The sequence below is a fragment of the Prinia subflava genome, chromosome 6, assembly GCF_021018805.1.
Source record: "Prinia subflava isolate CZ2003 ecotype Zambia chromosome 6, Cam_Psub_1.2, whole genome shotgun sequence".
NCBI classification, from domain to species: domain Eukaryota; kingdom Metazoa; phylum Chordata; class Aves; order Passeriformes; family Cisticolidae; genus Prinia; species Prinia subflava.
The window spans coordinates 12982308-12999893 of NC_086252.1; the positions used below are offsets into that span (position 1 = coordinate 12982308).

General features: G+C 41.8%; 1 protein-coding gene across 3 annotated transcripts in view; it reads left to right on the top strand.

Annotated features, from left to right (window-relative positions):
- PLEKHM3 (pleckstrin homology domain containing M3) overlaps positions 1 to 17586 on the top strand; it is a 110936-nt gene that overhangs the window by 30027 nt on the left and 63323 nt on the right. For all 3 annotated transcript variants that reach the window (XM_063400310.1, XM_063400309.1, XM_063400311.1), the window contains 2 exons: positions 3763 to 3956; positions 15391 to 15454. In XM_063400310.1, the coding sequence (XP_063256380.1) occupies positions 3763 to 3956; positions 15391 to 15454 (258 nt within the window). The remainder of the gene's footprint in view (positions 1 to 3762; positions 3957 to 15390; positions 15455 to 17586) is intronic.

Below are 17586 nucleotides of genomic sequence, written 5' to 3' on the forward strand. Positions count from 1 at the left end.
TTGTGTGAAGTGCAAGATTCTTCAAAGTTGCAAAGCTCCAAGGTGTGGAGACAAAGAGCCCTCCCATACATATAAGTTAGGAATATTTAAAAGTTCCTTTTTTGGATGCTTTTACCAAGGACTAAACTTGCTAGCACATGGCAGTATGAGCAGACCTGGTATGGGGCTAGTGGATGGTAAGGCAAAGACCTCATATCAAGCTGTCAGTAATACTGCCAAGAAAATTAACTGAGTTTTTTTTCTCAATCTGCAGCATAAAAACTATGCTCTAGTCTGTTTCCTGTGGTATAGGCAGCTGAGGCACAAAAAGAAACAGAGCTTTAAAGCTTAAGCATTCATGGAAAACTTAATCTATTGTCATCTCATTGCAATAGTGAGAAATTCTGTTTTGAACTTTTTGTAGACAGAACAGCTATGAGGTGCCTTGGAAACACAAGCAAATTCTGTGCAGCAGCTTCACCTGTCTTTGTGTGAAAGTGCTCAGAGAGGTATATTTAAGAAAGGAACACAACCCTTCAGGTAGGAAAAAATCCAACATCATCCCCAACTATTAGAGCAGGAACTAAGGCAGGGAGGGGATGTGAAGATAAGAGCACTGCCCTGCCCCTTGTAGGTAGCACAGCACTGCCTGAAAGTGGAGCTTCCGCAGAGGGGCACATGCCCCTGGCTGTACTTGTAATGCACACCCCAGAGAGGTCCTACAGGAAATAAGCACATACCACATTTGATGGTCAGGACTGATTCAAAAGGATTTGAAAGCTTCTTTGTTTTATACAGTCTGGAATGTGTCAGTCCACCAAATTGGAAGAGTTTGTAAACCTGCACTCCTTTCCACTGCCACCTATCCCTTACCTCCTCAGAGGTTTCTGGGGTCTGTCCTGTTTCTGGTAAAGCAAGCACCAAAAGTACTGTAGGACATGAACTTTTACAGTGTAACTAGGCATGTTTCTCTTTTTATGTTTCATGAGCTCAACATCTGAGCAGCAGCTGTAAAATAAGTTGTGGCATCAATTAAGGTTGGAAATTGAGAGGTTCTTGTCTGCTTTTGGCAAGATGGGTCGTGAAAAGCAGAAACAATAAACTTGTCTAGAGCTGTCTCTTTCCATACCCAGGATCCTGAAAAACAATGATGCAGTTAACATCTGGTAGCACATGGGTAGGAAAAGAGAAATCCTCTTGGCTGCAACAGAAGCTCTTTGAAAGGAGTCTGCAGTTAGACATGTTCTTTCTGTCAGAAATAAAGCTGCAGCTCTGTCCCCAGGTTCATTTTTTCCCTCATGTCTCCTACTGTTTTCATATTTATATTTTTCATGTGTTTGTGTGAAGGCAAAAGAAAAGAGGCAGTTTTGTGAACACTTTCTTCCTTTTGCTTGGGCCGAGTGTTTTCCCTGTTTGCACGCAAAGCCCACTAAATATTGCAGTTTGTTTCAGGTGGATTCAGGCTGCACAAAATGCCAGACAAACACAGTAGGAAATGAACTCCCTGTGCCAGAAGGTTTCAAGAGAAGCTGACTTACGGTAAATTGGATTTTGGACTGTAAGTTTGCAGGCTCTAGAAAGGAAAGGTTTGGAAATTTCAGCATCCATCCTTGTATGATATTTAAAGCCAACACCCTTAAAGCTGTTGCACTTTGCATCTTCTCACTCCTTCTGGCTGATTTAATAGGATTGTTTTACTGTCCAGTAAAGCTAGGGGACTGTGAGTATCCTAGGATGGATACAAAAATATTGAATTACTGTGGCTGCCCAACCCTTCCCATTTTAAGACTGTTTCAGCCTCTCATAACGTTGCTGTGTTTGGCAACGTGAGTTAATGTTTTACAAGATCTGTGTGCCTGTGTCAGCCATGCAGAGGGGACTGACACCTGTCTGTCAGCCAGTGATGCTGGGCTAAGCTACCATTCCTGCAATCAGCACTCCATGGGTGCATTGTGTTGGCAAGGAGAAGGAAAGGTTTGGTTTGCTCCTCAAAGGCTGCATTCAGACCATGCAGCAGCAGTGCTGCACAGTAGTGCTTGGTCAGCATAGTGCATGCATGTGGCAGAGTCACTCAGGGGACCTCGGTTGTGGCATCTCTTTGTTCCTATGCTCTTAATGCCTCAGGAGAGATGCCCAGCAGGGGAACAGGTGTGCACAGGTGTGAGTGTGGTATTCGGACAGGAACCACCCTCCAGGTCCCAAGACAGCAGGGATGAGGAGCAGGTGGATGAGGAGCCCATCACTTCAACAGAGGCTTAAAGCAAGGAGATAGACAAGGACAGCACTGAGCACCTGGTCCTCCTGGTGGGAGGAGCTAGTCACTGTGCCAGCTATTCACACACCTCCTAGGGAATCATGGAATATGTGCTGTAATTTGCTAATTGGTGGAAGAGCACTAATAATTGCTATAGATACGCAAGTTGCCAGGGCATTGCTGATGGTTAATGATTGTAAAAGCAGATTGTTTAACTGCAGTTTTTTAATGCACTGCAATAAGCATAATAAAATATCAACGCTGCTAGTGTTAAAAAACTTGGTAAGTTTGGAGTTTATAGAGTTTTGTTCTACAAAACCTGAAGTGCTTGTGTTGTAGCATTAGCTCAGATTCCACTCAGATTGCACAGTTCCTTGTACATGCAGGATATTAAAAAAAAAAAAAGATAAATTAGTGGGGTGTTTAATGTAAATAGATAGGCTATTTAATACAGCTTCAGGGCCTGAGAAACCTGTGGAGTTATAGTCTGCTGTATTTAAAATTGCACATCTTGTTATCTATGTAGTTACTGATGGGAAGGCTGGCCTTGGTGTATTTCTTAGATTTGTGTTAAATGTTGTGAAAAGAGTACACACTCCGGGGCTAGCTTGCCCTGTCAGTAGCTAGTTACTCATGCTGGTTTTGGAAGTGGTGCTGTTTATAAGGATGTGTATTGTTCTTACCTACAGCATCAGAAGGGATATAACCTGCTAAATCTCAAGAGGCTGTGGTGTGTGTGCCCTTTCTACTTTTGTTAGCCTAACTCATCCCTCCCTTGTCTCAGTGTAAACATTGACTTAGAGGTCCAGGGGGACTAATTGAATCGTGGAACCAGTAATATTTCTGTAGCAGAGTTTCAGGTGATTTGCAGCTCGTTTCATATAGTCCCATCTTCTCTTTTCCAGCTGTGATAAAATGCAGAAATCAGGAATGAGGGGGAAATTGGCCTTTTTACTTAAGAAACAGCAGAAGTATCTTTTCTAATGGAACAAGAGTCACATTCATTTTTTGAGATTACAGTAGCTTTTTGCAGGTGGAAATAAAACAGGCCACTATCATGAAAAGTGGATGAAAAACTTCTTGCAGATGGAACTGTGGGAGTATACCAATAAGATTCAGTTTTATTTATCTGTATTTTAAAAAGCACAGCAACATGGGGTTTTTTTTGCCAAAAAGAAAGCAGCGAACAAACAGAAGAATATTAACAGGGAAGAAAATGTTTTTTTGGATTTTAGACTTCAAAAAAGTCTAGTAAGATATGTTACTCTGCAGCAAAAGCTTATGTGCCTGCAGATATCACTGTACTTTGGGTAAGTAGCTATCTCATACATGAAATTTTTGAAGGCCTTGATTTGAAGTTTGACTTGGCTGTAAGCAGAGAGAGTTGGATCTCTCTCAACTCTGTCTCCATTTGTAATTGGTAACAGAGTAAGTGTTCAGATGCATAGGACTGCTGACAGATCACAGAGGGGGAGATCTGCTTAGAAAGAGTCGGGAGAAAAGTCTAACTAAACTGTTTTATATTTTAGGTATCAAAGCAAGCCAAAGAGTTCCTGGAATATGTTTATGAGGAGCCATTAATTGATATCCAGCAGGAAAATCCCATGTTGTACAATCACGTTGAACCCCTGGCAACTATTGTCCGCCTGAGACAGCAGCTGAAATCTCTGCGAGCCTACTTGTTCAGCTGCAGAGCAGCAGTGGCTGAAGATCTGCGTAGAAGGTAAGAACCACAGCCAACCTACAGCACGAGGATGGGGCTTCCTTGGCATGTTGGCCCTCCTGCTGCCTGTTTTGTTTCTCCTCACACTCTGGTTCTGAAGGCATTACCTATTTAGAAAGAAGATGTGTGTGTATCTGACTTCCCTGGGAAGCTGGGTTATGCTCTGCCAAAGAAAATGATTTTATAGGGTCTGAATATCTGAAGTTGTTCTTGACAGCTATTAGCCCGTGGCATCACAGGTTGTGGTGAGCATCTTTTACTCCTCCTCAGGCTTTCTGGCTGTATGTGAGTATTTTGAGGCAGATCTGCTACTTCATGCCCCCTTGCCATGGCATCACAGTGAGGTAGCCGCTGCTGGGACCTTTGAAGCACCTCACAGTGTGGCAGAGCATGAGGGGGGCCAGAGTCAACCACCTTTGCAGCACCTCTGCTCTCCCCTGTGATACAACCTCAGCCAAAGGCAGGGTCAGATGCAGTCCCCTGGCAGGTGACCCAGCATATGATTTCTGCTGGCCTCTTCCTCAGCCAGTATCCAGACATGGCTGCACTGAAAGTTTTGTTTACTGGCAAATACATGGTCACAACACAGCAAAAGGTGTTTCATATTGAGTTTGCTGTGGTGAAAACAGGAGTTTTATAAAAAGTGAACTTCATTTTAGAAGTGCTGTATCTTAGTCCATTCAGCTGCTGCTGCATTTTTCTAACAAGCTAAAAATGAACAATTTTCTTAAAACTGTCAAGCCACAGTTGTGATCTTTAAAAGGTCAAGTAGTTTTTGGTGTGGATCTCCAAAAGAGATGGGGAGATGTCTCTGCCCATGCCATACTGTGGCTCTGGGCACATGCAGCTGACCTGATGCATCTGTAAGCATTTGTATACCCAAGTTTTTAATACAAGACAGCAAGTAGGAAAGCCACTGCTTTGACAGTGGCAGGAAGCAGGTGACATCAGTGACTGTATTTTGAACATGGTGTTCTAGGGACCTGAATTCTTTGGAAGGGAGAGGAGGCTGCACCAGTGTCTTTATCCCAGGTAAGGAGAGCTGGTCTGCTGTTTGGTACATAACCTATGTCATTGCTTTGATGAACTACCTGGAACAAGTAGGAGAAGGATACAGCAGCAGGTTTATGGAGAGCATTGCTGAGTACTTTTGTCAGAGGCACTATGGGTTAATATGTGTTTGTGTGTTACTATTCAATTCCTGTTATTTGCTAGGGCAGCTTAGAGCATTTTAAAAATTAGGATGGTTTTCTTTTATTCCAGAGAATGGTATTTTCTTACAGAACTGGTTTTCTATGCTATCCTCTTCAATAAAAGTAAAAGAAAAATAAGATTTTTGAAGGTTGTTTGGAAAAGGTAGCAGAAAGAAAATTGCTTTCCAATTAGTATGGAAAAAAGTACTTTTCATATTAAGATAGGAGGAGGCAAGGAACTCAATAACTTGGGTAAGACAGTAAAAGAAGAGAGTTCAAAGGAGGCTTAGCATAGCTATCAATTGACTAGAGGTAAAAAAAAGATGAGGAAAAGCCAGGAGGAGTTTCAAATAAGGAAGAAATCTCAGGAAATTGAGTTAATGAAGAAACCAGGACAAGAGGAACAATCCAAAATCTGTCTCCAAAATGGAGAGATGACAATTGCTAAGGAGATAGAAGAGAGGATGGACAAAATTTAGCACAGAAATGTGAGCATGCTCTTTTCTTGGAGCAGAGAGGAGAGAGAAAACATCCCTGTGTCAAAATGAAATGCCCAGAAAGGTAGAAGGAGAAACTGGGCAACAGTGCTCCTAATGCTCCTTTTTGTTTTTTAAGAGTTTCTTCATACCATCTCCAAGTAAAGCTGTGTGGTGAAGAGAAGGACCTCAGCCCAAGAGGTTTGGTTTTGTACTAGGGGAGCATCTCCAGTTCGATAGGACTTGCTACAAGTGTAAAAGTAATGTACAATACACACCTTAGAGCCCAGCTCCTTCTTGCTTTGTAACATGTCCGTTGAGGTGACTTTGGTGCTTGGTTGTTCTCTTAGGTGTCCTCTAAGAGGTGTGCAGAGATGAGAAGAAGAAAGTTCTTTTCCTGTAAGGATTTATTCCTTGCTCAAAATGCTCCCAATGGCTTTGCTGCCTTCATCTAGTATCCCAGTGTGGAGATGTTCACTACCAATGTGATGATTTTATAGAGCACAGCTGAAAAGTAAACAAAGAAAATATGTGATTTAAATTTTCCTTTGGCTCATCACAGGGGCACGTTGCAAGAAAAGGAGGAGTTTAAACAATATGGTGAGATAGCATTCCTAAATTTAGTACTGTTTCCCAATTAAACATGAAAGATGGAGAGAGAGAATCCAGTTATCTGTCCTGCTCTAAAAACATTCTTTTTCTGCTTGGCCTTCACCTTAGTATGTGAATAACTATTAATCACAAGAGAGTGAACACAGCATCTTGAAGACCCATCAGACTCATATAAACAGACTGAAACAAACTGTTAATATTGCTGTCTACAGAGAACTAAAAACAGACTGATTAATTGTATTGGCACTTGCTGCCTCTGGGACACTGATAGAGCCTGCCTTATTAGGGAAAAGCAGATCACTCTGAGGTTTCTTTTATTAATACTATTTGCATTATCATCTACTTTAAATCTATACCTGGCTCTTCAACCCAGATCACAAAACGAAGATGGCAATGAAGTTGGAAACTCGTGGTGTCCTCTGTGAAGACAAAACTGTTTACAATGCTTACAGTCACTTTTTCTGAAGAATCCCAGATGGCTATAAACCAGGTTAGCTCAGGATCCAGTCAGCTTAAATTTGGAAATGTTATTTATAATGTTTGGTGTGCCTAGATAGGTACTTTGAGAACTTTGAAACCTGGCATCTAGCAGGGAACTCGGGACTGAAACCACATGGTGAACCTCGAAGACACAAGTGACAAAGTAAAAAGAAAGGAAGAAAAGAAGGAAGGAAAGAAAAGACAAATCTTTAAAGTAGCTAGAAGGCTCACAATAAAAATGGTGTTTGTCAGTTATAGTGATTTATTCTCACCTATTGCTCCACTGGATTCTACACTTTTATATTTTCAGGGGGAAAAAATAAAGAACATGGACTTGGCTGAGAGGTGAAGTAAGGCCCTCCACAGGCACATATAAGCAGTGTTCCTCTGATATTAGCCAGATGAGATTCCCAGCCTGTTGCTGAGCTCCCTGTTTTACAAGGGATGTTGTTATGCCTAGTTAGCTATAACTGTCACCTCAGTATTGCAACACATCATTTGCCTCAAATGTCTTTACTGAACAAGTTCTCGCATGTTTTTCTTGCCTTGCTCCCGTGGATGCTGTTCAGGCAGAGGCATATAGGACCGAAACCTTGAGCCAACACAGAATTAGTGTGAGTGGAGCTGTACAGATCCCACCACCACCTGCAGATGGTGAATCAACGGCCCAGACAAAGCAAGATGGAGTCAATAAAATTGATGGCTGGGAAGGAAACAGAATCTCTGAGTCCATTAGAGAATGAGGGTATTCTATGAAACTGTGCTGAAGGATGCAAGTTCTCTTCTGGGTTTGCTTTGTTCTTGCCATGATTGAAGATTCTTCAGGTCAAGGAACTGCCAGAATGATTTTTGGGGTAGTGTTCAGATGCCTGCATATCTACTGTAGGGTAGGGTAACATAGGGCAATCTTGGAGCTCCATCTGGGGAGCCCTCTGGGCTCTCTGTTCTCTCAGCTGTACATCTAAACTTGCAGTTCAGGTGCAGCTAGCCCAGATACTTTAGACAGATGTCAGTGACACAAGGGAAATGTACAGCACATTCCCCTTTGCATTAAAGCTTGTTGTAGTGCCCTTGTTCTGTAAGTAAATCTGAATCGTAGTGAGAAACTATATGAAAAACTTTCCTCTTGTTACTCATCTCTGTCTGATACCATTTGTCTGTCAGCTCCAGAACAGCAATGTATCAGTTTTACCCCAGCAAAACTCCAGTGCTAGATACATCACTTAGCAGTGATGGTCTTCCTGTATAGCAGCAGGAGGTTAAAGTGCACCTCCACTGCTGCAGACGTGGGGTCCTGGCTGAGCCTGCTGGTCTGTCAGCACGAGGTGGAACAAGCCCAAATTCGGTTATGCTGAACAATAGAGTCCTGTCACTTCCTACAGTGAGGCCTTAGACATACCACTTCTGACACAGGAATAGATTACTTTCAAAATATTTGTGTGGCAATTGGGGAACCTGTCCAAACACATCGCAGGAATCCTGATTGATCTAGTGCAATCACTCTACCTCCAAATACCTCATGAATGTGAAGCTGGGGCTGTCATCTTTCAGACCAAGGACAACAGAGGGTCACTAAGTCATCTTCAGACTGTCAAAGGAGACTCTCCATTTTCTTTGCTATTTGGGGAGTGGAAAATGCCAAAGCAGGAGAACAAATATACAGGTTCTGAAAGCAGTAAACTGCAAAAAAAAAAAAAGTTTGAGTAGGGAAGAAACAGAAGGATGTGGGTTTGAGGCTCTTAGATAATGGCGAGACCAAAAAAGAAGAAAATTTGTTGCATGGGTAATTGGAAAGAGAGTAAGAGAGAAACTCGTTCAAAGAGGATATCTACATATCCTGAGAGGAACCAGTGTTAAGACCAAACAACATCTCAAAGTGAGGAAAGGTGAGAAAATAAAAGCAGAGAAGTATGCACAAGTCATTTGTTGTCTTATTTAGATCCTGCATGCCTGTAGTCATTGCAGGATGACTAAATAAAGTTACCTGTTGATGGAGCTCAAACAGACTACCTTCACCTCTTCCTTCAACTCTTCTCTCTTTTGGAAGAAGTAACCATGCATGGAGGGTCTTTGCAAATTAGCGTCTTAGAAAGTGTTTGGCTAAAACTGAGGGGGTGGTGTTAAGGTGGAATTTGAGCTTTCATTTCAACTAGAGGTAACAAACAAACATTGAGATGTGGTAGAGCAGCCAGAGTGGAGGCAGTGCTGCTGTCTGTTCATGTCAAAGGAAGGTCAAAAGTGCAAGCTAATGCTCTCCCATGGTAAGCATCCAGCTGAGGAACCTGCCAGAGCTTTCCATGGTCAGTCTTCCAGAAGATGGGTGGGTCTTTCAGTTCATGTGAGCGTTTTATGGTCTAGGGGGCATACCTGTATCTCCTTGTCAAAGAGATGAGTAATACTACATCTCTTTCACAGTGGTAATATCCATTCACCTTTTGAGACCAGGTTGCTTTCAAAAAAACAAGTTCCTGTTAGGTGTGGATACCATGTTAAATATGACTTAAGCCTTTTTTATCCCTGTGTTTTTATATCAGAAATTCTGGCAGCAAAATGCAAAGGTTCAAGAGTGCCTGACAAAAGCAAAGACCATTTTCTTATTCCTAATTTCAAGTTAACTAGGGGATCTAAACTATTTGGATTTAGAAATTAAACTGTCTCTAATTCTCTGTTCTGCTTTTAGTAACAGTGGTACTTGATTCATGAGTTAAATCTAGTAATTCTTGTCTTTCACAATGTTACCATAACCTTGCTCAAGGAACCACAAAGGAGAGAGAGCTGGTGTACTGCATTTTAGTAGGAAGTTTATAAACTGGTTCGGGATTGCTGATGGGTGTTAAGAGTAACTGTTTCAACATAGGGATGCTCGTGGGAATTTCATAACAACATGAAATAACACCTTACCTGGACATGCTTGCTAATAAACCTAGCACTTAGTGTGGGCTGAAGATATGTGGGAGTGACTGTTCCCAGAACACAACCAGAATTGTTCATAACTCATGAATGTGAAATGATTCACAAATGCTTTTTTGCATAAACTCATAGAATTAGAAAAAAGCAATGAACCTTGTAATCTATTGCCACAAGAATTAAATGAACAATTAGTGTTTTGGTTTGGTTTAAATTCATTCATTTATTTTTACCTTTTGACTTCAGATCACTAATTTTCCCAAGCCCCTACTTTTCTGAACAGCTTTTGTTGGCTGGAAAGTTTGGGTTCTTCTCTCTCAGCAAAATTCCAGGAGCTAAGATTTCCAAGGAAATACAAAATCAAAGAAAACAATGAGAATTAGCAGCACTGGAAAAAATCCTACCTTTCCCCCTCACTTCTGATGCCATTCTCTTCCTTAAATTGACAATGTCCATATCAAACGAATTGCAAGAGAAAACCCAACAAGAAATGTTATTTACCTTGCCATGTATATTAGGGATAATTGGCAATTCACTGATACCTCTCTGTACTTTTACAACTGAATAGTAACCCTGAAAAACTGGAGCTGCTCTCTGTGAGATCAGAGTGCACACAGGTTCTGCCCGTCTGCTGCACACGTGGCTGCCGCTGGTGCTGGTGCATGGCTGCAGGGACACGACCAGAGAGGGCTCTTGCCTCTTGTTCAGGGCCAAAAATCCGTGGGAGGGGCAGTAATCAGCATGTGCTGGCCTTCTGCTGCTGTATTTGCAGCGTGATGCAGTAGCTCCAAAGGTGTGAGTTGCAGTGCCAGGGTATGAACTGGCTGAGGAAGCAGCTTGGCACCCTGGTGCAGTGCCAGCTGTGGGTGTGGCAGCTCCCTGCAGAGGGGTGCGGAGCAGGCTGAGCACGGCGCTGTGCTGCAGCGGTCATTGCGTCCCCATGAGTCACAGCTCAGTCACAGTGCTCAGCCTGTCAAACCCGACACTGCTGGCTGGCACATGAAACTGTGCTGCCAGCTTCCCCCCCTTCCCCCCTCATATCCTAGGTTCTAAGAGTCCTTTTGGTATAAAGGAGACTTGGTTGTGCCCACCTGCCAGCTAACTTGATTTCTTTTGATTGCACTGTAGAAAGAAGAGTTCCCCCGCTTATCTCGTTTGTACTTTGGTTATAGTGTCAGGCATAGGCAGATTAATTTGTTGTAGCTTTAGCAGAGCTGTCAGGGTATTTAACTCATTGAAGAAAAATTACCTACACTGGTGATAAACAGGCTTTAAATGCAGAGCAATTACTTAGTGCTAAAAAAGCACCATGACTACACACTTTATCCAAATGCAAAAAGCAAACTCTTATCAGTGGCTCTGTTTGCAGGAGGACACTAAAAGATAACCTTTGTTTGTGCAAATACTTACCTGATAAGATCATCCGAGAAGGAACAGATGAAATTTCTGTCTTGCCTGAAGGTTATATTTCAGATTACAAAGTATCAAGCAAAAAAGAACAATAATCAGAAACTAAGAATGCTCACTTCTTTTAGTTGGATCAAAAGTCTTGGATGGTATGTTTCTTTTCTGCTTGCATCGATTGTGTTTATATCTAGGACATAACAATAAAGCAATTTAGAGACCTTTAACCAATAGGACTTTGGATTTCATTGTTCCCAGTAACTGGCAAAGCTAGAGGCTGGCTAGCATTGAACTTGGTTTGTTCATTGCAGGCTAAAGCCCGAGTGGTAGCCTTTCACAGCACAGCAGTCCTGTGACTCATCAATGGTGAAACTGGTCCGGGAGTTTCCAAACTGTGAAAGCTTAGGAGGTGCTTTTAGTGGGACGTGCACTTGATACCATTTGCCTCTCAAGGGTCACAGGTCACATTCTGAAGCTGCAGAGGTTTGAATTTTTATTGTGATGAGTCTTAACATCTTGTGTTTGACCTCTGTCTAGTTCACTCTGGTTTCTTTTCTGTGTTAAGATTTGACTGAAAGGCTGCTGTTTATTGAATGCTTTTAATTGACCAACTTTTTTAAAAAATCTAGTTAGTTGTAGCACATCAATCAAAAGATTTACAAAACTGACATCTTTTATTTTGCTTTCAAATGACTAATCAGAGATTTCCCATGTGGTGTTTATAGAGGACCTTTATATTAAGGGAAAAGTAAAATTCAAGCACGTTTTGGTCTTTTTGTATCAAGACCTTGTATGAATCCAGGCATGCTCAAAGCTCCAGATGCAACCTCCTGCAGAAATAAATACATACTTTCTAGTAAAGTGTCCTTAAGTGTCATTATTAGCCTACTCTGGGTCTCTGTAGGATTTTTGGGCATGAGGGTGATTTTAGGTTGATCTGGGTGCTGTGTAGTACTTTGTCTGGTTGCAAATGCCATGGTGTGGTGTTTCTGTGAGCCCCGTTTCACCTGCTGTTCTCTACTGATTTTGATTTCCTTTGAATAATTTCAGTTGTAGATGACAGAGGGGCAGAGACAGCATAGACACTACTTTCCTACTACTCACATGAGAGGAGGCGTCTGTGTTGGGAAGCAAGAGGCTCTGAATTAGTCCTGTGTGCCTCCTGCTGAAAAGGACTTTATATGAGGCATGACCTCATTAGGCTCAGAGAACCTGTGCAGGCAAGCAAGCTGTTGGAAACTGGCTCTCCGTCATTTTCTTGCGCACTAGAGTACTTGGTCTGTATGGATTTCCTGCCTCAACTGATTTGCTTGCATTTTATGATGAGTTTTTTTGAAAATGTGTTTGGGTTTGGTATTTTGGTACCTGTAATGCTCTCGTTCCCCACCCACTAGAGGCTGACAAAAGCTGGCAATGAACAGACGCATTTTTGGGAGGTGGCTTCACCACCTACATTCAGGTAGCTGTTGAGCTTTGGGTTTTTCTTTCCAAATGGGACTAATAGACATTTTCTGAAGCTGAACTTAATTGCAGACATGCAGCACAGCAAGACCTGTTTTTGAAGCAGTTGCTCAGCTCACCACAGGTGAGGTGAAAGCATTTTTATGAGTGGGGGCTGAACTGCCTACTTTTAGGCAGTTTCAGGGTTTCACGGCCGTGGAGCTGTATGCTTTCCACCTTTGGTAGTGTGGGCAAATGTTGAAGGAGTGTTTTGCACCTCTGCATTTATTGGGAATCATGCAGGGACTGGCCTGGTTGCTTCATGACTTCTGTAATGCTGTTGCATTTGTGAGTTTTGCCTGCCTGGCTGTTTCTCTGTGGCCTACCACAGAGAACCAATTTTAATTTTCAAGTTAGAAGCTGGACCAGCCTTACTTACTGAGGGTTTTTTTATGCCTCAGTTTCTGTAGCAATGGAAATAATCACTCCCCTCACTTGAGTGCTGAATGTGTGTCTGGGAGGGCAGTGCCTGCTTTTTTCTGCTGGAAACAGATTTGGAAGGGAAGAGGTGTGTTGGATACCAGCTTTGCAGAGCTATTGCTGCAAATTAGCATCTTTTAAAGAAGGGGACAGGTACAAGGATAAGATTTGTCACCAGGGCCTGTGCTGGCTGAGACTTGTCTGACAAAGGAATTTGGTCGATCATGAGTTTGCTTTTACCTGCACACTTTTTACTAGGAGTTAGAACTTGCAGGAATTAAGGAAATAAAATGCCATCCCTGAAGGCAGAGGAATGTGATGTTAGTCATCGATACTAGTCATTTACAGTTTTTGCATTATGGGCTATTCAGGCTATCTCCTGAAAAAGGAAATGTTTCATTAGCTAATTGTTTTCCTTAGCAGCGCTGTAAGGGCATCAGCAAACAAAACAGTTTCTGGCAAAGCTGTTTAGTGCCTGCCTGTGTGATCAGGGGAGAATGATGGGCAAATTTTAATGAAAGAAATTCTATCTGAGCTGAAAAAATACTAATGCTTCAAAATGCTGTTCGGAGTTGACTCCTTTTAATAAGTCTGCTATGTGCAAATGAGCAATTCCAGTGTCATATGTTGTCTGATGTCTGGATTTTTACTGTTTTCCAGTGGTCTTTGACATTGTGCCAAATGTATTATGAAAGTGTGATGCAGCAGAGCCACTGCAACACAGTCCCCTGAAAAAGGAGCCATAGTATAGCCTACAGAGCTGAAAAATGGCAATGCCCTAGTGGGATTGCAGCTGAGAATTGGGTGGGTAAAGTGGATGTTCCTGGTGAGTGAGAAGGAGCAATGCTCCAGAAGAGTGCCATAAGATGGGTGGTGTGCAGTTGTCAGTGCCTTGCTTGCAAAACTCTTCTCCTCCTACCCCAGCAAATCTAATTTTTTTTTCAAAAGCGTGAAAGGAATTAATTATTTGTACTGTCCACCTTAGCAACAGTGAGAAGTCCTAGTCCCTTCAGTACATACAGCTTTGAAAACTATCAGTTTCAAACAAGGCTGTTGTTTAAGATAACCAATGGAATACCAGAAATAGAGATATTGTCATTATTTCTTAGAATCCATGTTCTGTGCTCAGATTACACTTGGTAGTCTTGTTCTCTTGATCTGTGATTTAGCTGGCTATGTTGTTGCAGCTTCTAAAATCTCTTCTCTGAGCTACTGTGTGCTTTCTCAATAGTCTCATATCAAGATATCATGTAAGTTCATATCAGCCTTTCACTATCTTTGAGGTGTCTTTGAACATGTGCAGTGGTCTCTCTGTTCACTGCCATTACAAACCAGTCTTTGCCAGAGCTTTGTTCATGCTTTTAATAATATAAAGAATTTCGTTTCTGGATTGCCTCAAAACAGTGTGATTGAGATTTAGGAAGGGGATTTACAATTTCTACTCTGAAACAGAACATATAGTGGGAAATAGTTTCACTTCTTAAGATCCTTGGTTACTTTTTTGCAACAGTAACGTGCAAGAGTATACTCCCCTCCCCAGGAGACCTGAGTGTGGTGGTGTATTTGTTCTGTGTGGATGGAAAGTAAAGCTGGTCAGATTGGTTTTTCTCTGTGCATGCACACAAAGATAGATGTACTTTTTCTGTTCTTGACATCTTTACAGCAGATACACAGATTTTCATAAACTTTCTTAGTTAATATCCACTTAATGTTCCGATATCCTTTTCTTTCCTCTATGTTGTTATATTAACCCAGTTTTTCATTTTACTGCCAATCAGTCTAATTAGGGCATCTCTTCTATGCTCAGTTTCCTGTAATTTAGCTTTACTTATCAGGTCTGTCAGTACATAAGTGATGGTCTTGCCTGAAACCTTGGCTTATGTAAGGTAAACACTGCTTTTTTAAGTCAGTCATTATAGAGTCTATACCAATACATGTATTTCCGTGTGGAAAGGGGAATTGATATCAGTCAGCTTTATGCTGGAAGAACAGTATCTGCATGGCCTTTTCCCCAACGTAGTGATATCAGTTACAAAACCACAAATCACATCTGAAACTAAATGTACAGCTTTGTAACAGACCAGGAACTTTGTCTCAGACCATAAGAAACACTTCTGATGTGTAGTCTGCATTATTTGTTTCTCTTGCTGCATTAATTGTTTAAAGAAACATCGTGTGTGGTCAGAAAGAGCTTTCAATGGCTGTTAATGTCTCAGCATATGATCTGACAATTAGAGAATGACACTGGCACAGAAGTTATTCTTATTGTGGGGCTGTCGTGCCCATGCAGAAAGCTTTAAAAATAGCTGGTGCTTAGAGAGTGATATAATTCTAGTTTCTTTCTCTCTAACATCCCTGTCCTGCCGTTATTTGGTGGGGAGAGGAAACTTTCCAGTTTCCCAGTCAAAAAGGTGTGACACATACCCATTTTTCTCTTTTCAGGATCTTTCCCAGAGAGTATCTTCTTCAGCAAATCCATCTTTATTCTCTGGCAGACCTTCAGCAGGTGAGTGTCTTTGGTTAATTCTACCTGTTACATGGAGACTGTTCTCACCTTCAGAGCTAACTGTACATTTCCCTTCTAGCTATTCATAGCATAAATACCTGCATTTCCAAGTAGTGTCTGTGGTTTGTAGTTTAGCATAAAAATGGGTTAATGGTGACACTGGTTAGGGATGAAAGCCTGGAGCATCAGTGTTCAAATAGGGATGGAGAGAGACTGTGAAAGAAAGCTGTAGTCTGCAAAGAGAACTTTGCTATGAGAAAATTTTTATCTGCTCAATAAATTCTCATTAAAGTCTCAGCCTACAGGTGACAAGTAGTATTTATTTCTTTGCTTGAAAGAGTAGTTGTTCAGGAAATCAGAAGTTTGTAAAGTCCCTAGTGCAACATGATTATTTACAGTTTGCTGAGCATTGCCAAGAGGAGGGCTGGGGGGGATCCTAACCCCCACCCCTCCCTTCCCCCCAAACCTCAGGCAGCCCAGCACACAAAGCTGAGCCGTGCAGTGTTACCATGACAGATGTGACCATGGAAGAGGTAATGTGCCAGCAGAATTTGTCTTTGCGTTGATACTGATTCAACTAAGCAAGAACCTTGAAGTACATTTACCTGAACAGCAGAGTTTTATTATGTAGCAGATTAAATAAGAAGAATTTGGAAAAAAGAGCTGAAAAGGGAGGGTAGGGAATCTAAGGTGAATGTGCTGCAATGCTCAGATGCACAGTGGAGGAAGCAGTGAGGTGAGGTGTGCTGGCTGACCTGGGCACCTCTGTGTTCACTCTAATGCTGTTGCCAGTGGCATGTAAAACACAATAATTTAAGCTTCTTTAACCTATGTTTCCCTTCTCTAGTGGTGCCTTTTTGGCAGGATAAGTGGAGCATAGTCAGTTCTGGATGTTCAGTTGACACATTAAGTTGAGATAGTTCAGATGCCCCTCAGAGCTGGAGACTACAGAGCAACAGGAAATGTGGCTTTTGCTGGCTGGTCAAATCACAGGGCAGAAATGATTCCATATATAAAATAAAAAGGCCAGTTGCCTGAGGTCTGAAGCTGTTTCCGCATCTTTTCAGCGTGTTCTGCTATCTCATCTTTAATAATCAAGCCATGAAAAAGTGAGCTACTTAACTCCAGAGCTGCAGTCTCCCTGGTGGGCCTGTCTATTAGCCCCCAGTGCTTTGTAAGCTGCTTAATCAGTTCCTAACATTGGTAGTAGATATTTTAGAAGCAATCAGCAGCTTATCAAGCACCCTGGGGGAGAGAAGGAGGGTAGAAGTCATAATTCATGCATTGATTTAGCACTTTCCTTTTACGTGTTTCTTTGTGTTTGTGTTTGCAAGACACCTTCTCTTCCCCTGAGGGTCCCAGTCCCAAACTTATCATATTTACAGGCAATATAATTTGATTACCATTTCTGCTGGGTTGGGTTAAATTACATTTACCTTTTAATCTAGCTATATCCTTGCTGTCAGCATGGGGAGGGTTTTCCACATTTCAGAGGCTCCATGTTTGAAACTGGATTGCCTGTTTTTGTCAAAGTGGATCCAGAGTGGAAAAGAGAGGAGGGCCCCATTGAGAGAATAAATCCAATGGTCAGATAAATACTCCCTCCTATCTGCTTTGCCCCTTACTGCTGCTTTCTCCCAGCTGCTCATCATTTTCCACTGACCTGCAGTTTGGGTAGTTTTAATCCTGGAAGTTTTTCCTCGTTTTTAATTCCTCTGCTGCCTATTTCCTTGTATCCATGGACTGCTTTGCACTGTATCCTGCTGTCATGTAGATTGCATGTGTTTGGGGAATTAACTAAAAGGTTTATTAAAGATTAATGGAAAGATAAGGCATGGTGAGTGAATTAGAAAAGCAGAGAGGGGTAATCTGCAGATATAAGCAACCTTTACCCTGGTTAGTCCCATCTCAATTCTGATTTGTTACCTAGCCAAGTTCCCTTTAAAGATCCTAGAAAACCTGGCTGTTTCCTACCAAGCAGCTGAGTTTCAAAAATGGGGTTTGAGAGTCTATTCTTAGTTGCAAAAAGGTTGAAATGCCTGTTTGCCAGTAGTTGAAGCAGCTTATAATAGTGTTCTAAAATAAAATCCAATATAAATCTCTTTCCAAGATTAACAGGGCCTAGATATAAT